A 16589-nucleotide genomic window follows, 5' to 3' on the forward strand; every position below is an offset into this window, starting at 1 on the left:
AAGAATTTCCCTATTTCACATCATAATTCAATAAAATTATCATTTGTTGTTAAATGGCCATGAGCAATTTTTGTCGTTGTTGCCTGCTGCGGCCTCCTGAAAAAAACTTGAAGAAACCTTATACACGTTTGGGCAAAACTGAAATATATTCGAATATGCTCAAGGAATGTTTCGAGATACATGTAAATTGACTTATTTAATAACTTATTTAAGATATTTAAACGTTGATATTAAATTTTATTTGTCCTAACATGTACACGTCATTGAAATGAACGAAATCAAGTTATTTTGTTTTCATACAATTCCATACATATCTGTGATGAAGCATTAGTAATATATAGCTCAATGAAGGTAATATATAGGTGATGAAGATTGTGGATGATCGTTCGTAGAATAGTAGTTGGGATCACCCCAGATCTTATATTTCTCCTGCAAAAGATATGTATAAAAGTTATTTGTACCATAAGAAACGACGTAAGTTGCAGACCATACTTCTCCAAATTAAATATACTCACTGGACAATATACATACTGGAGACCTGCAAATTTATGCGAATACATCAAAATTTATTTGACAATCCCGAAAACCCCAGGTCGGGACCCAACCTGCCAATCCATAATCTACGCCATCGTAACAAACTAGTCCATGCAATCCCCGCCAATCTGGAAATGTCAAAGGCCCCTACTTAATGTCAATTAAAATATATAACCAAATACCTCAGAATATAAAGAACATCACCAACCCAACCTTCATAAATAAACTAAAATCTATACTCTACATGAGTTCATGGACACTTAGCTCAAGTACTAGTTTAAGACGGGGCTTAATTGTTATAATTTTTATGTGTATTGTTCGAAATATTATGTCATATTCCATCTTTATCTTATGTTTGTGTACAAATTAGTTATAGATTAATTAATTTATTTCTTTATTTATTTAAGCTTCATATGTTCTACAGTCAGTATTGATATTTTATTTTTTTAACTTTGTTTTGGGGTTGACTGCAGATTCCATCTGCTGGGTGAAAGCCTCCTCACTTTTTCTCCAATTATATCATACTCAATTTTACAAGGGCTTGTCTTAGATCCAGCAATCTTTCCGGAGATGACAGTGGTCTCACATTGTATGTGCATATTTTGAGTATTTGGTGGTCTATAGATTAATTATAGCTTTAAAATGTTTCCACACCCTAGTAGGGTCCATGTATGTATTGACTAAAATAAGAAAATCTTGTAATACCATGGCTGCAATAAAGGATTATGATTCCTTAGATGGTATCTTGACATTACGCTGAGTGGAGACCTTTTGAGTGATGCTTAATAATAAATTACTTCTGTTGTCTCATGTAATACCTAAATTTAAGCGTTTTCTGAATACATTTCTTCTATTCTATTCTATTATAAAAGCTCCGCACAATAAAAGCAAAACCACATCGAAATTCTACTATTGAATTTATTGTAAACTCAATCAATGCCAATGTATCTTTGCTTGTCCTCATATTTTTGAATGTCCAACCAATTTACATCCGAACACAGACAAGACATCCTCTAGACTGAGCATAGTAACGCTACCCCCTCTGCCACAAATATACGGTAGTTTTACTCCATCTCCGAGTCAAAGTGTCAGAATCCCGTGCCGTGATTCGCTTTCGCTTCGGCTTCGGAGTCGCTCACCTCGTCCCCCGCACCCCAGTATTTTAGCAGCATCGGTTTCATGAAATAATTGCTCTAAATCCTCTAGACGGAGGATTCCTAGTCTATGCATCCGAAAAACCTAATAAACTTCTGGTTTAAAGGAATACACATGTCTGCTAGGCCACTAACACTTAAAGACTTTATTATGCTATTATTAGTAGTTTTTACGCTATGATTATTTACTTTCAGTTAACTTACCTGCCAAATGATGACGAGTGTGGTATCTGCGAGGTGTGCGTGGGGCGGCTGCGGGACGCGAGCGACTTCAAGCTGCAAGTGCAGCGTAGCCAAGACGAGATGCGGTCATGTCTAAGGCGAAAATGCCATGTTAAAGGTATTGTACATACGCATAAGATAGCTTTTATCATTATCACACACAGAACCTTGTTTTGTATAAAACCGTCATCGCGATATGAGATACACGGGTACAAAAAACCCTTTTAACACTGGCGTCTCTCGCGAGTAGCGAATTAATCGTAAACATTTGATTATCTTCTCAATTAAGTATATGTTCCCCATGATTCCCATGAATCTATGAACCACCACCGGGCCAAAGATCTTACAGAAAATACCTAGTAGTTGAAAATATCTATAAGTAAATAGATAAAATGCAATCTTTGGAGACGGTGGAGTTGAGTCATAGAGCTGTCTGAATGTAATTACGGAGGAGGAATACCAAAAACAGCTCATATAAAATGCTGGCAATCGTCACAGGTTTCTTATATGTATTACAATAATAAATCAGGGTTGGGGACTACCTACACGTTTGAATTTCTTCAGACGGCCTCCTGTGGTGGAATGTCCTCGATCCCAGTACGCCCTCGCGAACGGCAAGCTTGAAACGCCGAAGTGGGTTTAATGGGTACCCCCCCCCCCCCTCCACTCTCCTAGCAAGAGGGGAAGGAGGGGCGAGTCCCACATACTCCCCCACGAATGGCCTTCCCGTAGCCGTAGCCTTTTCTAAATTGAGAAAAGCAAAGCTACCATACCTTGCAATGAGTAGCACATTATAACTTAACCTTACCCTAAGCTGAGATTTAACTTAACCTAAGAATAGTATAGTATTACATAACAGTTAGTTCTGTACGTAGGTATAACCATAGAGAAAAAATACATAGATTGCTCACTCCATACATCAGTTTTGATACCAAAAAGACTATTAATTTCAGTGTCTACATCTAGCATCGAGTATATAGCGGAACTATCAGTACTGCTACATCTATTGTCAAGTAGCAGTACTGAGTTCCGCTACTCGATGCTAGATGTAGACACTGATATTAATAGTCTTTTTGGTATCAAAACTGATGTGTGAAGTGAGCACTCTTGTCTTACTATATTTCTCTATGGTATAACGCATAAAGTACTTACTTCTAATAATAATTGAGAGCGCACTATTCGCCAACTACCTGTCTACAGTTTGGCAAAACTTTTGTATACCTAGACATAAGTATTTTTTTAGAAATAAATACATTAAAATACATTTGTTCCAGTAGAAGAAGATTCACCGAAGGCGGAAATGTCAGATGATTTTAACGCTATTCAAGAGGAGCTTGTACGTACGTAATACGTATTTCGCTACTTTTTTTGAGGCTGTAAGTTATTAAGGGTCTGCCTTTATCTCAAGCGATTAATAAGGGAAATTGCGCTGTGCTTTTTTAGTAGAAGGTATCCGAGTTATCGGACGATAACTAGGTTATTATATTACTATTTTATTTATTTGCTACAATCATAGAAAAATAGATAAGTAACCTTACGCTTCGCTTCGCGTTCGCGTGTTGTTCGCCTACGTAGTACGCTGCGTTAGAGTGCTCACTCCATAGGTAGGTACTTAGAAAAAATCTCATTTAGGTACAAAAAAGTTATAAGCGAGTATTGAGAAACAAATATGGAAAATGTTTTCATTGATAGATTGAATTGTTTTCAGACGTTGCTATAGAAGTCAAGACGGAGGTTGATCCCTTACCGACTGAGGAGATTGAGGAGTTCAAGCTATTTATGACAGGTACGTGTGAACGAAAGGCTATTAGGCGATAATAATTTATATATTAATAATTCACCATTAAATCAAAGTCTTTTGTTTCAGACCTCGAAAACCAGACATTAGATGTTTGCAAACAAGAACCGGCCTCTGAAATTCCTACAAATGAACAGAGTCATGTGACGTCCCCAAAGAGTTGCATCACTGAGGTGCTTGGTCATGGCATGAAGCTAAAAAAGGAACGCAAGACCCGGACAAGCGCGAGAAACAAAAACGCACCATACAAATGCGATACCTGCGGAAGACAGTTTAGGAGGGAAGTGGGGTTAAATATTCACAAAAAAACTCACACTAGAGAAGACTTTCTTTGTGAAATATGCAACAAAAAATTTAAAATAAAATCACATTTAGACCTGCATAAGAAATTTCACCCTGGGGACAAACCTTTTTGGTGTGGAAAATGTAAGAAAAACTTTTCAGACAAGTCTAGCTTGAACAAACATAAACGCACACATAATGGTGAAAAACCCTTCGCGTGCGATATATGCAAGGCGAGATATACTCAAAAACAAAACCTCATTTCGCATATGGCGTTACACACGGGTTTGAAACATTTTCGTTGCAACTTATGTCCAGTAAAGTTTAAGGATCATTTAAGTTTAAGGACACATATTAGAAAGAATCACATTAGTCCGACCTACTATACCTGCGATGAATGCCAAAGAGTGTTCTGCTATAGAGGTGAATTAATTAGGCATATGAATAATACACATTACAAGTGGACTATTTATGCTTGCGACATTTGCGGTTTGACACTTGCGACTAAGTATGGTCTGCGACGGCATAAAATAGTTCACACCGGTGAGAAAGCATACACCTGCGAAATGTGTAACAAACAATTTAGTCACAAGCAAGGCCTGAATGCTCACATACTAACACACACCGGCGAGAGACCACACTGCTGCGAAGTATGCGGGAAACAATTTTCACAAAGGAATAACTTAAAGAAGCATTTGCAAATACATGTGGAAGGAAAAATATATGCGTGCCAACTTTGTACCAAATCGTATTCGACTTCAGAAGGTTTAAGGCAGCACAGGCGAACTCACATGAAGAATAATCAAGTTAAACGTTGAACCTAAAGACAAAAGGCAAAAATACATCATTTAAGTTGTAAACACTTTCACATTCGATTATTTGCCATCTTACCAGGCTTACACACTTATATTTATGGTGAATAAATTATGTGATTTATTTGATTATATGTACCTACTCTTTTTATTTATCTTCCCACTTACGCTTTCCAGTTCTGTGAAATACAAGCCAGGCTTTGTCGTGTGCCTATAATCAGGCGTAATCTAACATGTTTTGGATACGAAGATATATTAAATTAATAATTAAAGATATGTCTACTGTTATTTGACAATTATAGTTAAAATAAACTCCCACGAGTTGTATTAGTTTTTTAATATGTTTTTATTTTAATTGGTGGCCCTGAAAACCTGCGCCATGGCATAGAATGATAGTCATCGGCATTACGCTGAGTGGCATCCATTTTGGTGTCTTGTATTAGAATAAGATATTTGTATTTATTATGGGTAAAGCTTGCATTCAACACCAAATACATTATTTCTATTTCTAACCGTTTAGTTGCTCCTATTGCCTGGTAATTTCTTTGATGAATATATCAAAAAGTCATCTCCATAAACTGCAATTAGGTTCACGGCTCTCCTGTTGACATTTTAAATGTATGCTAAGCTAACATTAAGCTAAGTTTACCTACGGGTTTTAAACCCGGGGTTTAACCGATTCGGTGCGGATGGCACGACAGGCGTATCATCAATGTTTTTAACGTGTGGCGTATGACACGATAGGCGTGCCATCGTATTCTATGGCGTAAGGCACGCCTGTCGTGTCATGAAATAATTGTTCGCCGCCTCAGCCAAAGGTTTTCGAAAATGGAACACGCAACGAAACGTTAACTGACGTATTTTTAGTCACTCGCGCGTAGTGTTCCTGTTATTTCATGGCGAGCGCCAGCACGCGGCGCTCGGGCACCGAGACCGCTGCGCATGCACTCTCAGTGCTTTGAAAATGGAGACCTATGCTCTCCGAAACATCGAATGACTAAAAATACGTGAGTTAAACCGTATCTAAATAGGAAAAACCGGCTTCTTTAAATAGTTTTAAATGCCATTAAAATATATAAGACCATAGAGCTCGACCAAGCTAAATAGTGCTAAAGACAGTCGTACAGGAACGCGACCTTATTTCGGTTAGCATCTCTTTCTCGCACTCATAGCAGCGTCTTTAACGGAAGTACGGCGAACCGCGTTTCAATCGATCTATCAGGCCTTGGACCGTACCCACTTACCTAGGTCGCAGTCGGGTGATTTTACAAGATTGAAATTGTATTAAAACTTTTTTGTTGGTTCCTGCCTGGCTGACGGGACGTTATCAAAACAAACAGTTGATGTACTCATTTATTATACTTTTTTATTATACTAAACGGTTAAGTTTATTCGTTCACTACTATAGCAGACCGATACATAAACGCCCCTTCATATGCAAACAACTATACAATAGTTATTCGTCTGTAAAGAAGTTTCTATATATTTGGCACTCCTTGTTAAATATGTCCCTTTATTTATATTGTCGCTCCGCTCACAGCTGAGGCAGGGTCTCAGTGCAGTGATTTGTGGTTTATGCAATCGGCCACAATTTACAAGTCAAATATCGCATTATACATATTATCAATTCACACTGAAATACGTACAACGTCATAGATTTGCTGTTTATTGTCAATAGCGACAACTGCGCTTTTGTGCATTCGTTTCTTATGTCGCGTCAAATGATGGGCTCTCGTGAACGCTTGGTTACAATATTCGCAAGCATAAGGCCTAATTCCAAGGTGTGTCATCTTGTGTTTTTTGACGTAAAGGTTACTTGTAAAGTCCTTTTGGCATATATCGCAGGAAAACAGTCTCGGTTTCTCGCCTTTGTGTACTTCTTCATGTTTTCTCAAATTTGTGGATAAGATAAATTTTTTATTACAAATTTTGCATGAATAGGGATACGTATTGGTATGTATCCTCATATGCATCTTTAAACTATTTTTAGTTCTTACCTGTTTAGCACATATTTCGCAAACGAATGGTTTGCTGTCAGTGTGCGTAACCTTATGACCTTTTAGATTTCCGAGATTTTCAAACGGTTTAGCACAAATGTCACATAAATAAGGTTTGTCTCTTGAGTCCTTTTGATGTTCTCTAATTGTGTGCTGGTTCAAGGAGGATTTCCATTTGTACCGCGCTTTGCAAATATAGCACGAGTGCGGCTTGTCATTGCTGTGACTTATCATATGGCTGTTAAACTTCGGTCGACTCACAAACTTTTTATTACAAATTTCACAAGAAAGCGGATTTTCGTGGATTATCATATGACGTTGCAATGTGATATTTTGTTTGAAATGTTTTCCGCATACTAAGCAGGTGTACACTTGGCCAGTGGTGTTATTTTGGCTGAGATTCCTACGTACTGTTCGAGTTGGAAGCCCTTTATTACGTCTTATCTTAGCGGTTGCATCTTCCGCTATTGCTTTGGAGCGATTCATATGTCTTTTAATATGGGCTTCCAATTGACTTTTAGTTTTCATCTTTCTTTTACATATATCGCAAATGAACAGTTTTTCACTAATATGTGATGTAATCACGTGCTTTTTCAATTCTGAGCTACTTAAAAAGCATTCATTACAAAGTTGACAAGTGAATGCTTTTACATGGTGGAAACTGACGACGTGCGTCTTCAGGCCGCTTTTACTTTTGAATTGCGTTTTGCATAAATGGCAGGTGTAGCGTCTGTCATTTGTGTGAACTAACATATGACTTTTTAAAAGTTGAGGTTTTAGAAACTTTTTTTTACAAATCTCGCAAGAATAAGGATGATGTTGTGAACGTACGGTAATCTGCTTTATCAGATCGTCTTTTAATGTAAAATTGTTCCTGCATGAATGACAGACGTAAGTCCCATCCTTGTGTATGTGGTCGATCAAATGTAAAGGAGTTGAAAACTTCTTACTACAAATTTCGCAATAATAGGACCGTTCCATATGCTTTTTAATATGTTGCGTCAGGGTATTTTTTGAAGAAAGCTGCATATTGCAAATATCGCAAATGTAATGACTATATTTGTGACGTGATGTGTTTCGCTTGACTGAGTGAATTTTAAGGTGATTCCCTAAAATGTACGGAGATGTAAATGATTTATTACAAATATCGCACTTATAAGTTTCCATGTGTATCTTCATGTGAATTACAAGATAAGGTTTCCGTTTGAAATCCTTTTTACAAATATCGCAGATGTATTTATTGCCGGAGTGAATTTGTAGGTGCTTCCTCAAATTTGTAAATTTTTTATTACATATTTCGCAAGTACGATGCCCCATATTATTATGTAATTTAATGTGTACTGCTAGATAGTATTTTGTTTTAAACTGTTTTTTACAAATATCGCAGACGTATGGCCGTTCAGCCGCGTGAGATAGTACATGGCTATGTAATGTTGAGCGCTGTAAAAAACTTGCTAAGCATATTTCACATTTATAAGATTTAATATTTTTATGATTATTTTTTTTTATTTTACTATTGTGACATTTTATAATGTGCTGGGTTATGCTGCATTTATGTAACTGCTTATTGCAAACTTTGCAGGCGTAGGTTTCATTATCAGTTCTAATTATCATATCGCTATTTAATTCTACACAATTTGCTAACTTTCTTTCCATGTGAACTCTAATGTGTTTTATCAAATTGTTTTTATACAAGAACTGTTTATTACAAATATCGCAGTTGTATACTCTGTGGTTTTTCCTATGATATATTAAAGATTTCTTATCTGGCAATGTTCCATGACAAATTGTACAAGTGAAAATTCCCATATGTCTCTCGATGTGGTTTATAAGAGTGGGTTGTTTGCTAAATTGTCCCCCGCACATGTCGCAGGCCAGTTTGTGATGTTTTAAATCAATTTTATCTTCAAATGTTTTATGACAATACAAACAAGAGTTAGGACTCTTGTGTTTCCTTGCCACGTGACGGCGTAAGTCGCCTGTGGTTACAAATTTCTTTGGACATGTTTCGCAGGCATGCACTTTGTGTTTATGTTTATTTAGAGTTGAGGTAGGCGCGGGTTCTTCGGTCGCGGGCGGTGCGTCAGTCAACGGGTCTAAAACAAGAAAAATAAACCTGTGTTACCAACTTTATCGCTACCACTGATTTAAACTTTCACGATTTTTACACATTATTAAATTGTACAACGGGACAGTTATTAAAGATATCTTATTGATACGGTTTTAACACCCCCTGGCACTGATTAAAATAACCGACTTGGTTTCACATTAGCATTACATGTCAAAACTTTTTTGTAGTAGAAGCGTTGCGAGCTTGGAGGATACAACTAAACGGAGTAGCCATTAACAGGCTTTCCCCTCTGTCAAAAATAGGCGGCCAACGGTCATACACAATGTATGGACTGACGTTTATCTGACATGGCTATTTTTACGTTACGCATACATTTGACGTTCCCCTCCCCCGCAAAAATCGGCAGACTGTTTTGTACAGAAAATTACAGACATGGCGTCTCCGTTTGATTATATCCTCCAAGGTTGCGAGACTTGCACCTTTTTACATGTAATGTTTTTGATGGGATCTCATCTCTTTTTGTAGACAGTCCTTCTTTCGGGTACTCATACCCATACTATGTATACACATATCATAACTAAACACATCTTAATTCATACTCACATCGTACATACATCGTAGTGTACCTTTACTTTACCTACTATTTGTAGGAACTGCAACAGTAACTTGTAATAAATAGCATATATTTATATGGCATTACAAACTTACTTATGCAGTTCTTAGATATTTAAAACGTGACTGACATTGCAATATTTTTAGGTTTTCGATGGCTTGATAAGCTGAAAACTACTTATGTTTAAAATTTATTGCATCTTTTGGAAATCTAAAAAAATAAATCAAAATAACAATATATTTATAATGTTCATATAGATTTTATCGATATTGGTTTTTATGGTGTCCCATCACTAACTATGGTAGAGTGATACCAGAGTAATAAATTAAAAGTGCCTATTTATGGAAAATGACGGCAGTAAATACCTTAAAATAAATAAATTGCAATACAAACATTGGACATGTCAAATAAAAAATATACGATAGAAACTAAGAGAAAAATGAATTTTCAAACAGTAGTAGGGTAGGTGCATTAGTTTTCGTCCAGCTCTAGTTTTCGTCCACTTGACGAAATTGAATATAAATCTACATTGCTGCACAAATTTGGACTTAATGCAATCCTTAATGTCGAGACAATATATCTATTTACATAAAAAATGTATTTGGCAAGTAGCAAATTAAATATCAAATATGTTATTTGCTAATCTGTCATGTGGACGAAAACTAGAGACTAGAGCATGGACGGAAACTAGCACAATGACCCTATATCGGTAATATCACGTTATTTATGATTTATACTATTTATTTCATTGAATGGATTATGTTGATATAAAAATAAGGTGTTATAAAAAAATAATGTTATATAAATTATATAACAATAAGCAACGCAAATTAGAAGTTAGGTATACCTAATGAATATTTAGAAAGTCTGTTTTAAATTTTACCCTAAATTAGATCTAGTACCATGAAGTGGTATCACTTTCAGATTGACAATGTTTTTTAGTTTTTTGCTAAATTAGTGCACTATTTCATAATATTTACATGTAATAGTACTTACATATGAAAAGAAACGTGTTTTTTAAGTACGCTAGATGTTTCCGATCGGTTTTTACAGGAGAAAATGCTACAATTCGGCATTTTCTGCTCCTAACATTCCGCTTAGACTGACGTTTGCTGAATGGCGTATGACGTATGGCAACTAGTTTTATATAACCTCCTTGACCGGCGGCCGCCGACTTTTGGCAGAGGGGAACGCCTGTCAATGGCGGTTCCTGTTGTTTTTTATTCCGAGTGTCGAATGCTTTGTAGACATTTGGCAACACTATGCATTTAAGGGTTAATCGCGTATGTAAGTTTTAAGATTCACCTCCGACGTTTCGAGGACGGCGTTGTCCCCGTGGTCTCGGAGAAGACATACGCGATTAAGTCCCGTTGTACAATTTAATAACTTTATCGCTCTCTTATAAGAACAAAATGTTTTAAGATACATTCCACACCGCAGTTAAATTTTCAATAATTTAGCAATTTTATTCTTTAGAGGGGGGGGGGGGGGGCTCTGCTCCTCCCTTTGGGGCTCCCTCGACTGCCCCTCCCTGGCGACGCCCATGACGATAGATAGGTGTCGCTATGTACCTCCCTAATGCGTATAAAAAAGGGGATGGAAAGTTTGGCGTGCTTCTGGTAAGCTTCGGTAGCTCAGTTGGTTAAGAGCGATCGCACTGTTCCGGAATGTCGCAAGTTCCAGTATTGTTTTTTTACGTTTTTAGTTACCTTTACGTTTTACGTCAAAAACAAAAACCACACGCCAGGGCCACGGGCGCAAGCGAGCTAATGAGCACCTTACTTGAAAGTGTGAGTGAGTGTGGCCTGAGTGGACGCTCGAAGCGGAGCGTTCGGCGGGGCGTGCAGCGTGGCTGTGGGCTCACGCGTGATGTGAGCAGCGTGCACTAAGGCCGCTCCTATACGCTTGCATTTGTTTAACATGCACGCCGCACGCCCCGCCCCGCTGCACGCCCAACTCGAGCGTCCACTCAGGCCTTACACTGAAGGTTACATCGATAGCGTACGCATAAACAATAAGTATCCACAATAGCTGACACGAATGGAAGGAATGATTGACCGATGCGGGTGCCACTCGTACTCGAACAATGAAAGTTTCGATCATCCTTTCGTGAATCAACCTGAAGGTATGACGCCTGTAATAGGTATTTGACTGTATTTAAAATAAATTATTTTACACCATGCATGATATAAAGCAGCAGAAGATTAATAGAGAAACATAGACAGCAGTTATTATTAGACACAATTTAAGTTTTAAAACTCGTATAAAACTATAAAGAGGCACATGCTATAGTTCCTTTTTTTGCATTAGAAAGAACTTGAAAGAAGGTAAGCGATTTTGATATGTCTTTTAATTGAAAAACACTTTTTTAAAATCAATAACTATTACTTATGGAAGCAGAAGACTATAAAAGATCGTATTAGATTCATAATTGTTACATATTTACCGTAACTTAATTTTTAAAATGTGTTTTTCAATTAAAAGACACATCAAGATTGTTTACCTTATTTCTAATGCTAAAAAAACGAAGTATAGTGTTTCATATAAATTCCATAGAAGCAAAATCGTTTTGACAGTTCGTAAAAAGAAACTGATTTGACTAGTGTACTGTACTTATTCAAAGGTTAGTATAAAATAGGTACCTTGTTCTGGTGGAGGGCCCGGCCGCGCGTAGTTGTGGTCTATTTCCCAGTGGTTGAGGACTGCCGAGTAAGACAAAGAGTTCTTGCACAGTGGGCCTGGGAACAACAATGTTCAATAAATAGGATGTTATGGTCTAATTTAGTAGGTACTTGAATGTTACATTTCTAAAAAAAAATATGCTTAACATCCAAAAAAATTATATTATACAATATATGTTTGTAGAGACAAACAATAACAGCCGTTTTATAAACCGCGTAAACACTACGCGGTTTATAAAACGGCGTACTACGTAGCTTGCGACTATCGTAAAAAAAATTGGTATAAGTACTTATATTGAGAACGTCTAATAGTTACTTTTCCTATCAATCGGTAGAGCAAACACGGATTTTTTTATTAGTTTTTTTTTTTGTTTCTGCATCCATCCACAATTCCACACTACAACATGTGTTATTTGTTCGTGAAGAAGACATTTATTTCGCATACATTTTGGCATATTCGGGCGCCGGCGACCAACTAGCTTGATTTTCTACCGTGAACGGGAAGAGATTCGTAGGTATAAATCCGTGCTCGCGCGGAGAGTTCCATAGGCCTGAGCGCCTACCGCGAACCACGTTCGACGTGTTGCCTCTCTGTCGCACTTGTAAATTCGTACGTAAGTGTGACAGGGAGGTAACACGTCGAACGTGGTTCGCGGTAGGCCCTCTGTCCAGGGTATCTTAATGGAGTGGAGCGAAGATGGCATAATATAAATAATCGGATTTCGGTATTGACCCCGACGAGGCCATCAAACAAAAAAAAATGTGGAATGTAGTCAACGGTATCATGGTTTTAAATAAAAACAATGACTGGTTTTAACAGATAGGGCCAGTTGCATATCACAAATAAAGAAACATGTTTATTTGCAGTATGGACGGGCCCCGACTTTCCCCTAAAAACAGAAATAGTACAAAAAGACGACAATTTGTGGGCAGCAAAAATGTAAACAAAACTCATGGTTTGTCATGGTTTGTAAAAAAAAACAACGGGTTGCACTCCGGGAGTGCCGGCAGAAGTGAAAACTCAATGACTAGTGCAAAATGTCTGCAGCACTGTGTATAATTGATGTTAATGCCATCTAGCGTTATTTCGTCGCATTACTTGAAACCCCTAAGCACATCACTGTTGGTACTCGAGTTATATTAATACCGGTTAGAGGGAAACTCACTAGATGGCATTTAAATCAATAAAGAAAAACTCAATAACATTGTAACAGTTTTTTGATCAGGTCACGTGTCCGTCTTACGGTCACGTGATCTGTCGCGAGTTTAACATTTTTTCCCCACCTCAAAAAGTGCACAGCGCCGCTAAAGAAGTTTGAAAATACAACACTACTACAATGACGAATATTAGTAGTAAGGTTTATTCGGGTAATTCCGAAAATCATTGTAAAATCACTCATATTCCGTTGTAGTAAGAGTCAGCTTTCGGAATTATCCGCCACTATTCGTTCATTCGGAAATACCCGAATACACCTTATTCATAAGAAGAGTGATTGTCACAATAATTCCATGCCAGAGGTAAATATTGTTATTATTTACTCGCCTCTGGTTACATATTATCCCAACACATACACTCTATTGACTACTACCATGCTTATAAAATAAAATAAAGAGTGCCAATATAACGCTAAAAATAATGTTACTTTGCAATTAAATTGAAAAGTATCAATATTATTCTCGCCTGCGTTGAAACGCGCTTAACTTTGCCGGCGCTCGCGTACCGAGCGCCAACGCCATCTATCGAGTGTTATTTCGTGAAATCGGTGAACGCTCTAAGGAATAAGGCCTCTTATGTACGAAATATAATTTGATATTTACCATTTCGGTGAAGGAAAACATCGATTTAAACTCACGATTTTTACACATTATTAAATTATACAACGGGACTTAATTGCGTATCTAAGTTTTAAGATTTACCTCCGACGTTTCGAGGACGGCGTTGTCCCCGTGGTCGTGGTCGTGGACTTCAGTCTTCTCCGAGACCACGGGGACAACGCCGTCCTCGAAACGTCGGAGGTAAATCTTAAAACTTAGATACGCGATTAAGTCCCGTTGTATAATTTAATAAGGAAAACATCGTGAGGAAACCGGACTTATCCCAAAACGGGCCTAGTTTACCCTCTGGGTCGGAAGGGCAGATGGCAGTCGCTTTCGTAAAAACTAGTGCCCACGCCAATTACTGAGATTAGTTGCCAAGCGAACCCCAGGCTCCCATGAGTCGTGGAAAAATGCCGGGACAACGCGAGGAAGATGATGATGATAATGATTATGAACTTACGTGATATGAAATCAGTCTCCAATTGTGTCACCACTGCAGACTCTATTTCCAGTCTTTCGTCTGAAACAAAACGGTAACTCTCATATAGGACTATTATACCTCTCACGTAGAATGGTGGTTCCTATTACTATTGTGCATTCCGTAAGTTTGTCTATCTAATTTAAATTCTCCCCCTCATCCACTCCAACGTTAGCTGGAAGAGATCCCTTATAAGGAGAAGTTCGCCTTTGTACCTTTATTTATGTAAATCTGTGTTCTGTACAATAAAGTGATTACTACTACTACTATTACTTTACTTCAAGTCTCTTTTGGTTAGACTTAATATAAACTTAAGTAGTTCGCCCCGAACTGAGAACTCGCGGTTCGAAAAATGATAGATCGATAGAATTTATTGCACTGGCAATGGATCGAAAACCGCATGCGATTTGCTGCAATAATCTGTAGAGTCTGTGCGGAAAGAGAAGAGTCGTGGAATATACTGTGGTTCATCTCGCTAATCTAATCTAATACCTTTAAACGAGCAATTCTTGTTTATTTATATATTTATTTATATATATATTTCGGGGATCTCGGAAACGGCTCTCACGATTTCGATGAAATGGGGTCGGGGTTTTCGGGGGCGAAAAATCGATCTAGCTAGGTCTTATCTCTGGGAAAACGCGCATTTTCGAGTTTTTATATCTTTTCCGAGCGAAGCTCGGTCACCCAGATATTTATTTTAAAATGGCAAATGCAAAAACAATATTATAAATGTGTAAGCCGAGCACTTTCATTTGATACCAAACTCGACCATACTTTCTTGCAAACAAGATGACCAGAATAGCAAGACCCCTCACAAATAGTTTTTTGGGTTTCTAGACTCTTCTAGCTCCATAATCCCTAGATCAAGCCTGCTCATAATTTAATCACTAAAATATAATGCCCTTCTACACGTTTGCCTAATTTCATTTAAATTAGAACAAATTTACTTAAGTTATTGTGTATCAAACTATCCTCTCATAGTTCAGCTTAAAAACTTCGAAATGCCGGTGCCCCTAGCCAACCGCGTGTTCCAAGTTGAATGTAAGAACTTCACTTCGCTTCGCTCGCTCGTTCGAAAATAATTTAAGAAATCTGTTTTTACCATATTTTCATGAAGTACGTAAATATTACATTTCTGAATAAATTAATGTATGCACAAAACTTCAAAAAATGTGTATTATCTACAAACATAAGCATAGAAAACAGAGTACGAGTAGTGTACATATCCTAAATATCTTACACAATATGGCGTTATTAATAAACGGCTGCTAACTTAATCAGTTCATGATCGTCGTTCGTCCCTATCTGTCGTTATGACATAGAGAGGGACAAACGACGATCATCAGCTGATTAACTTAGCAGACGTTTATGAATAACGCCCTAAATCATTATGAAAATTATTACTCACGTGATATAAAATCATTCTCCAATTGTGTGACCGTCACAGACTCGGTTCCCAGTCCCGCGTCTGAAACAACGCGTTAACTCTCCTATTGCAATAGAACTATACCTCTCACGTAGAATGGTAAACAAACAAACATATTACGAACAAAAATTGCAAGACAGGGTTCCGTTGTTTCCCATAAAGTTTTAAGTCATAATGTATTGTTTGTCATATTATCATTAGTCATAAAACTGAAACCATTAACATTTCAGGATATTCGTTAGGTTATCCTATAGATAGGTTAGGTTAGGTTTGTTTTATGGCAATCCTGAAAAGTGACGCGTTTCTGAACCAAATGAATTATGACTAACGAAAATTCGGGCAAACAATATATTATGGCTTAAAACTATTTGGGAAACAATAGAGACCCTTGCAAGATATTTAAATGAAAGCCAGTAATAACGGAGAAAACTCACTCTCTGTCGTTGCAAGCGATACATTGTCATCATCACTCGCAGCGCCATCTGACTCCGACTTGATTGACGACTCCTTGTCTGAGGCAAACACAACATATGAAATCATTGCCATATATCTATATTAGACTTGATAACACATATTACAGCGATGACGTTAAACATCCAATCATATTATGTAGCATCGATGGTCACTGGTTCATATCCGGTTCGAAGGACCAAATGTTGAGGCTTAGGCTCCTTTCTATGGTGATGCAGGGATGCCTAAG

At 37.5% G+C, this 16589-nt stretch overlaps 2 protein-coding genes across 2 annotated transcripts; one reads left to right on the plus strand and one right to left on the minus strand.

Annotated features, from left to right (window-relative positions):
* On the plus strand, positions 1-4808 carry LOC134659412 (zinc finger protein OZF-like). Its single transcript, XM_063515054.1, has 5 exons — positions 1-182; positions 1884-2028; positions 3185-3250; positions 3619-3696; positions 3778-4808. Exons 1-5 carry the CDS (start codon positions 54-56, stop codon positions 4806-4808), a joined length of 1449 nt encoding a protein of 482 aa, XP_063371124.1. The 5' UTR covers positions 1-53.
* Positions 4809-5691: 883 nt separating this feature from the next.
* Positions 5692-8280, minus strand: LOC134659413 (zinc finger protein 91-like). Its single transcript, XM_063515055.1, has 2 exons — positions 6449-8280; positions 5692-5799 (listed from the first exon to the last, which is right to left on the minus strand). Exons 1-2 carry the CDS (start codon positions 8114-8116, stop codon positions 5692-5694), a joined length of 1776 nt encoding a protein of 591 aa, XP_063371125.1. The 5' UTR covers positions 8117-8280.
* Between the last annotated feature and the right edge of the window lie 8309 nt (positions 8281-16589).

The sequence above is a fragment of the Cydia amplana genome, chromosome 25, assembly GCF_948474715.1.
Source record: "Cydia amplana chromosome 25, ilCydAmpl1.1, whole genome shotgun sequence".
In the NCBI taxonomy this organism is placed as follows: Eukaryota; Metazoa; Arthropoda; class Insecta; order Lepidoptera; family Tortricidae; genus Cydia; species Cydia amplana.

What these genes read in the sequence shown, in the direction of transcription:
- LOC134659412 (XM_063515054.1), top strand. Translation starts at nt 54, where the DNA reads ATGGCCATGAGCAATTTTTGTCGTTGTTGCCTGCTGCGGCCTCCTGAA. An exon ending in AGGAATGTTTCGAGATACAT is followed by an intron (nt 183 to 1,883) that starts GTAAATTGACTT and finishes ATTTACTTTCAG; the next exon opens with TTAACTTACCTGCCAAATGA. An exon ending in TATTCAAGAGGAGCTTGTAC is followed by an intron (nt 3,251 to 3,618) that starts GTACGTAATACG and finishes AATTGTTTTCAG; the next exon opens with ACGTTGCTATAGAAGTCAAG.
- LOC134659413 (XM_063515055.1), bottom strand. Translation starts at nt 8,116, where the DNA reads ATGGGGCATCGTACTTGCGAAATATGTAATAAAAAATTTACAAATTTG. An exon ending in AACAGCAAATCTATGACGTT is followed by an intron (nt 5,800 to 6,448) that starts GTACGTATTTCA and finishes ACGTATTTTTAG; the next exon opens with TCATTCGATGTTTCGGAGAG.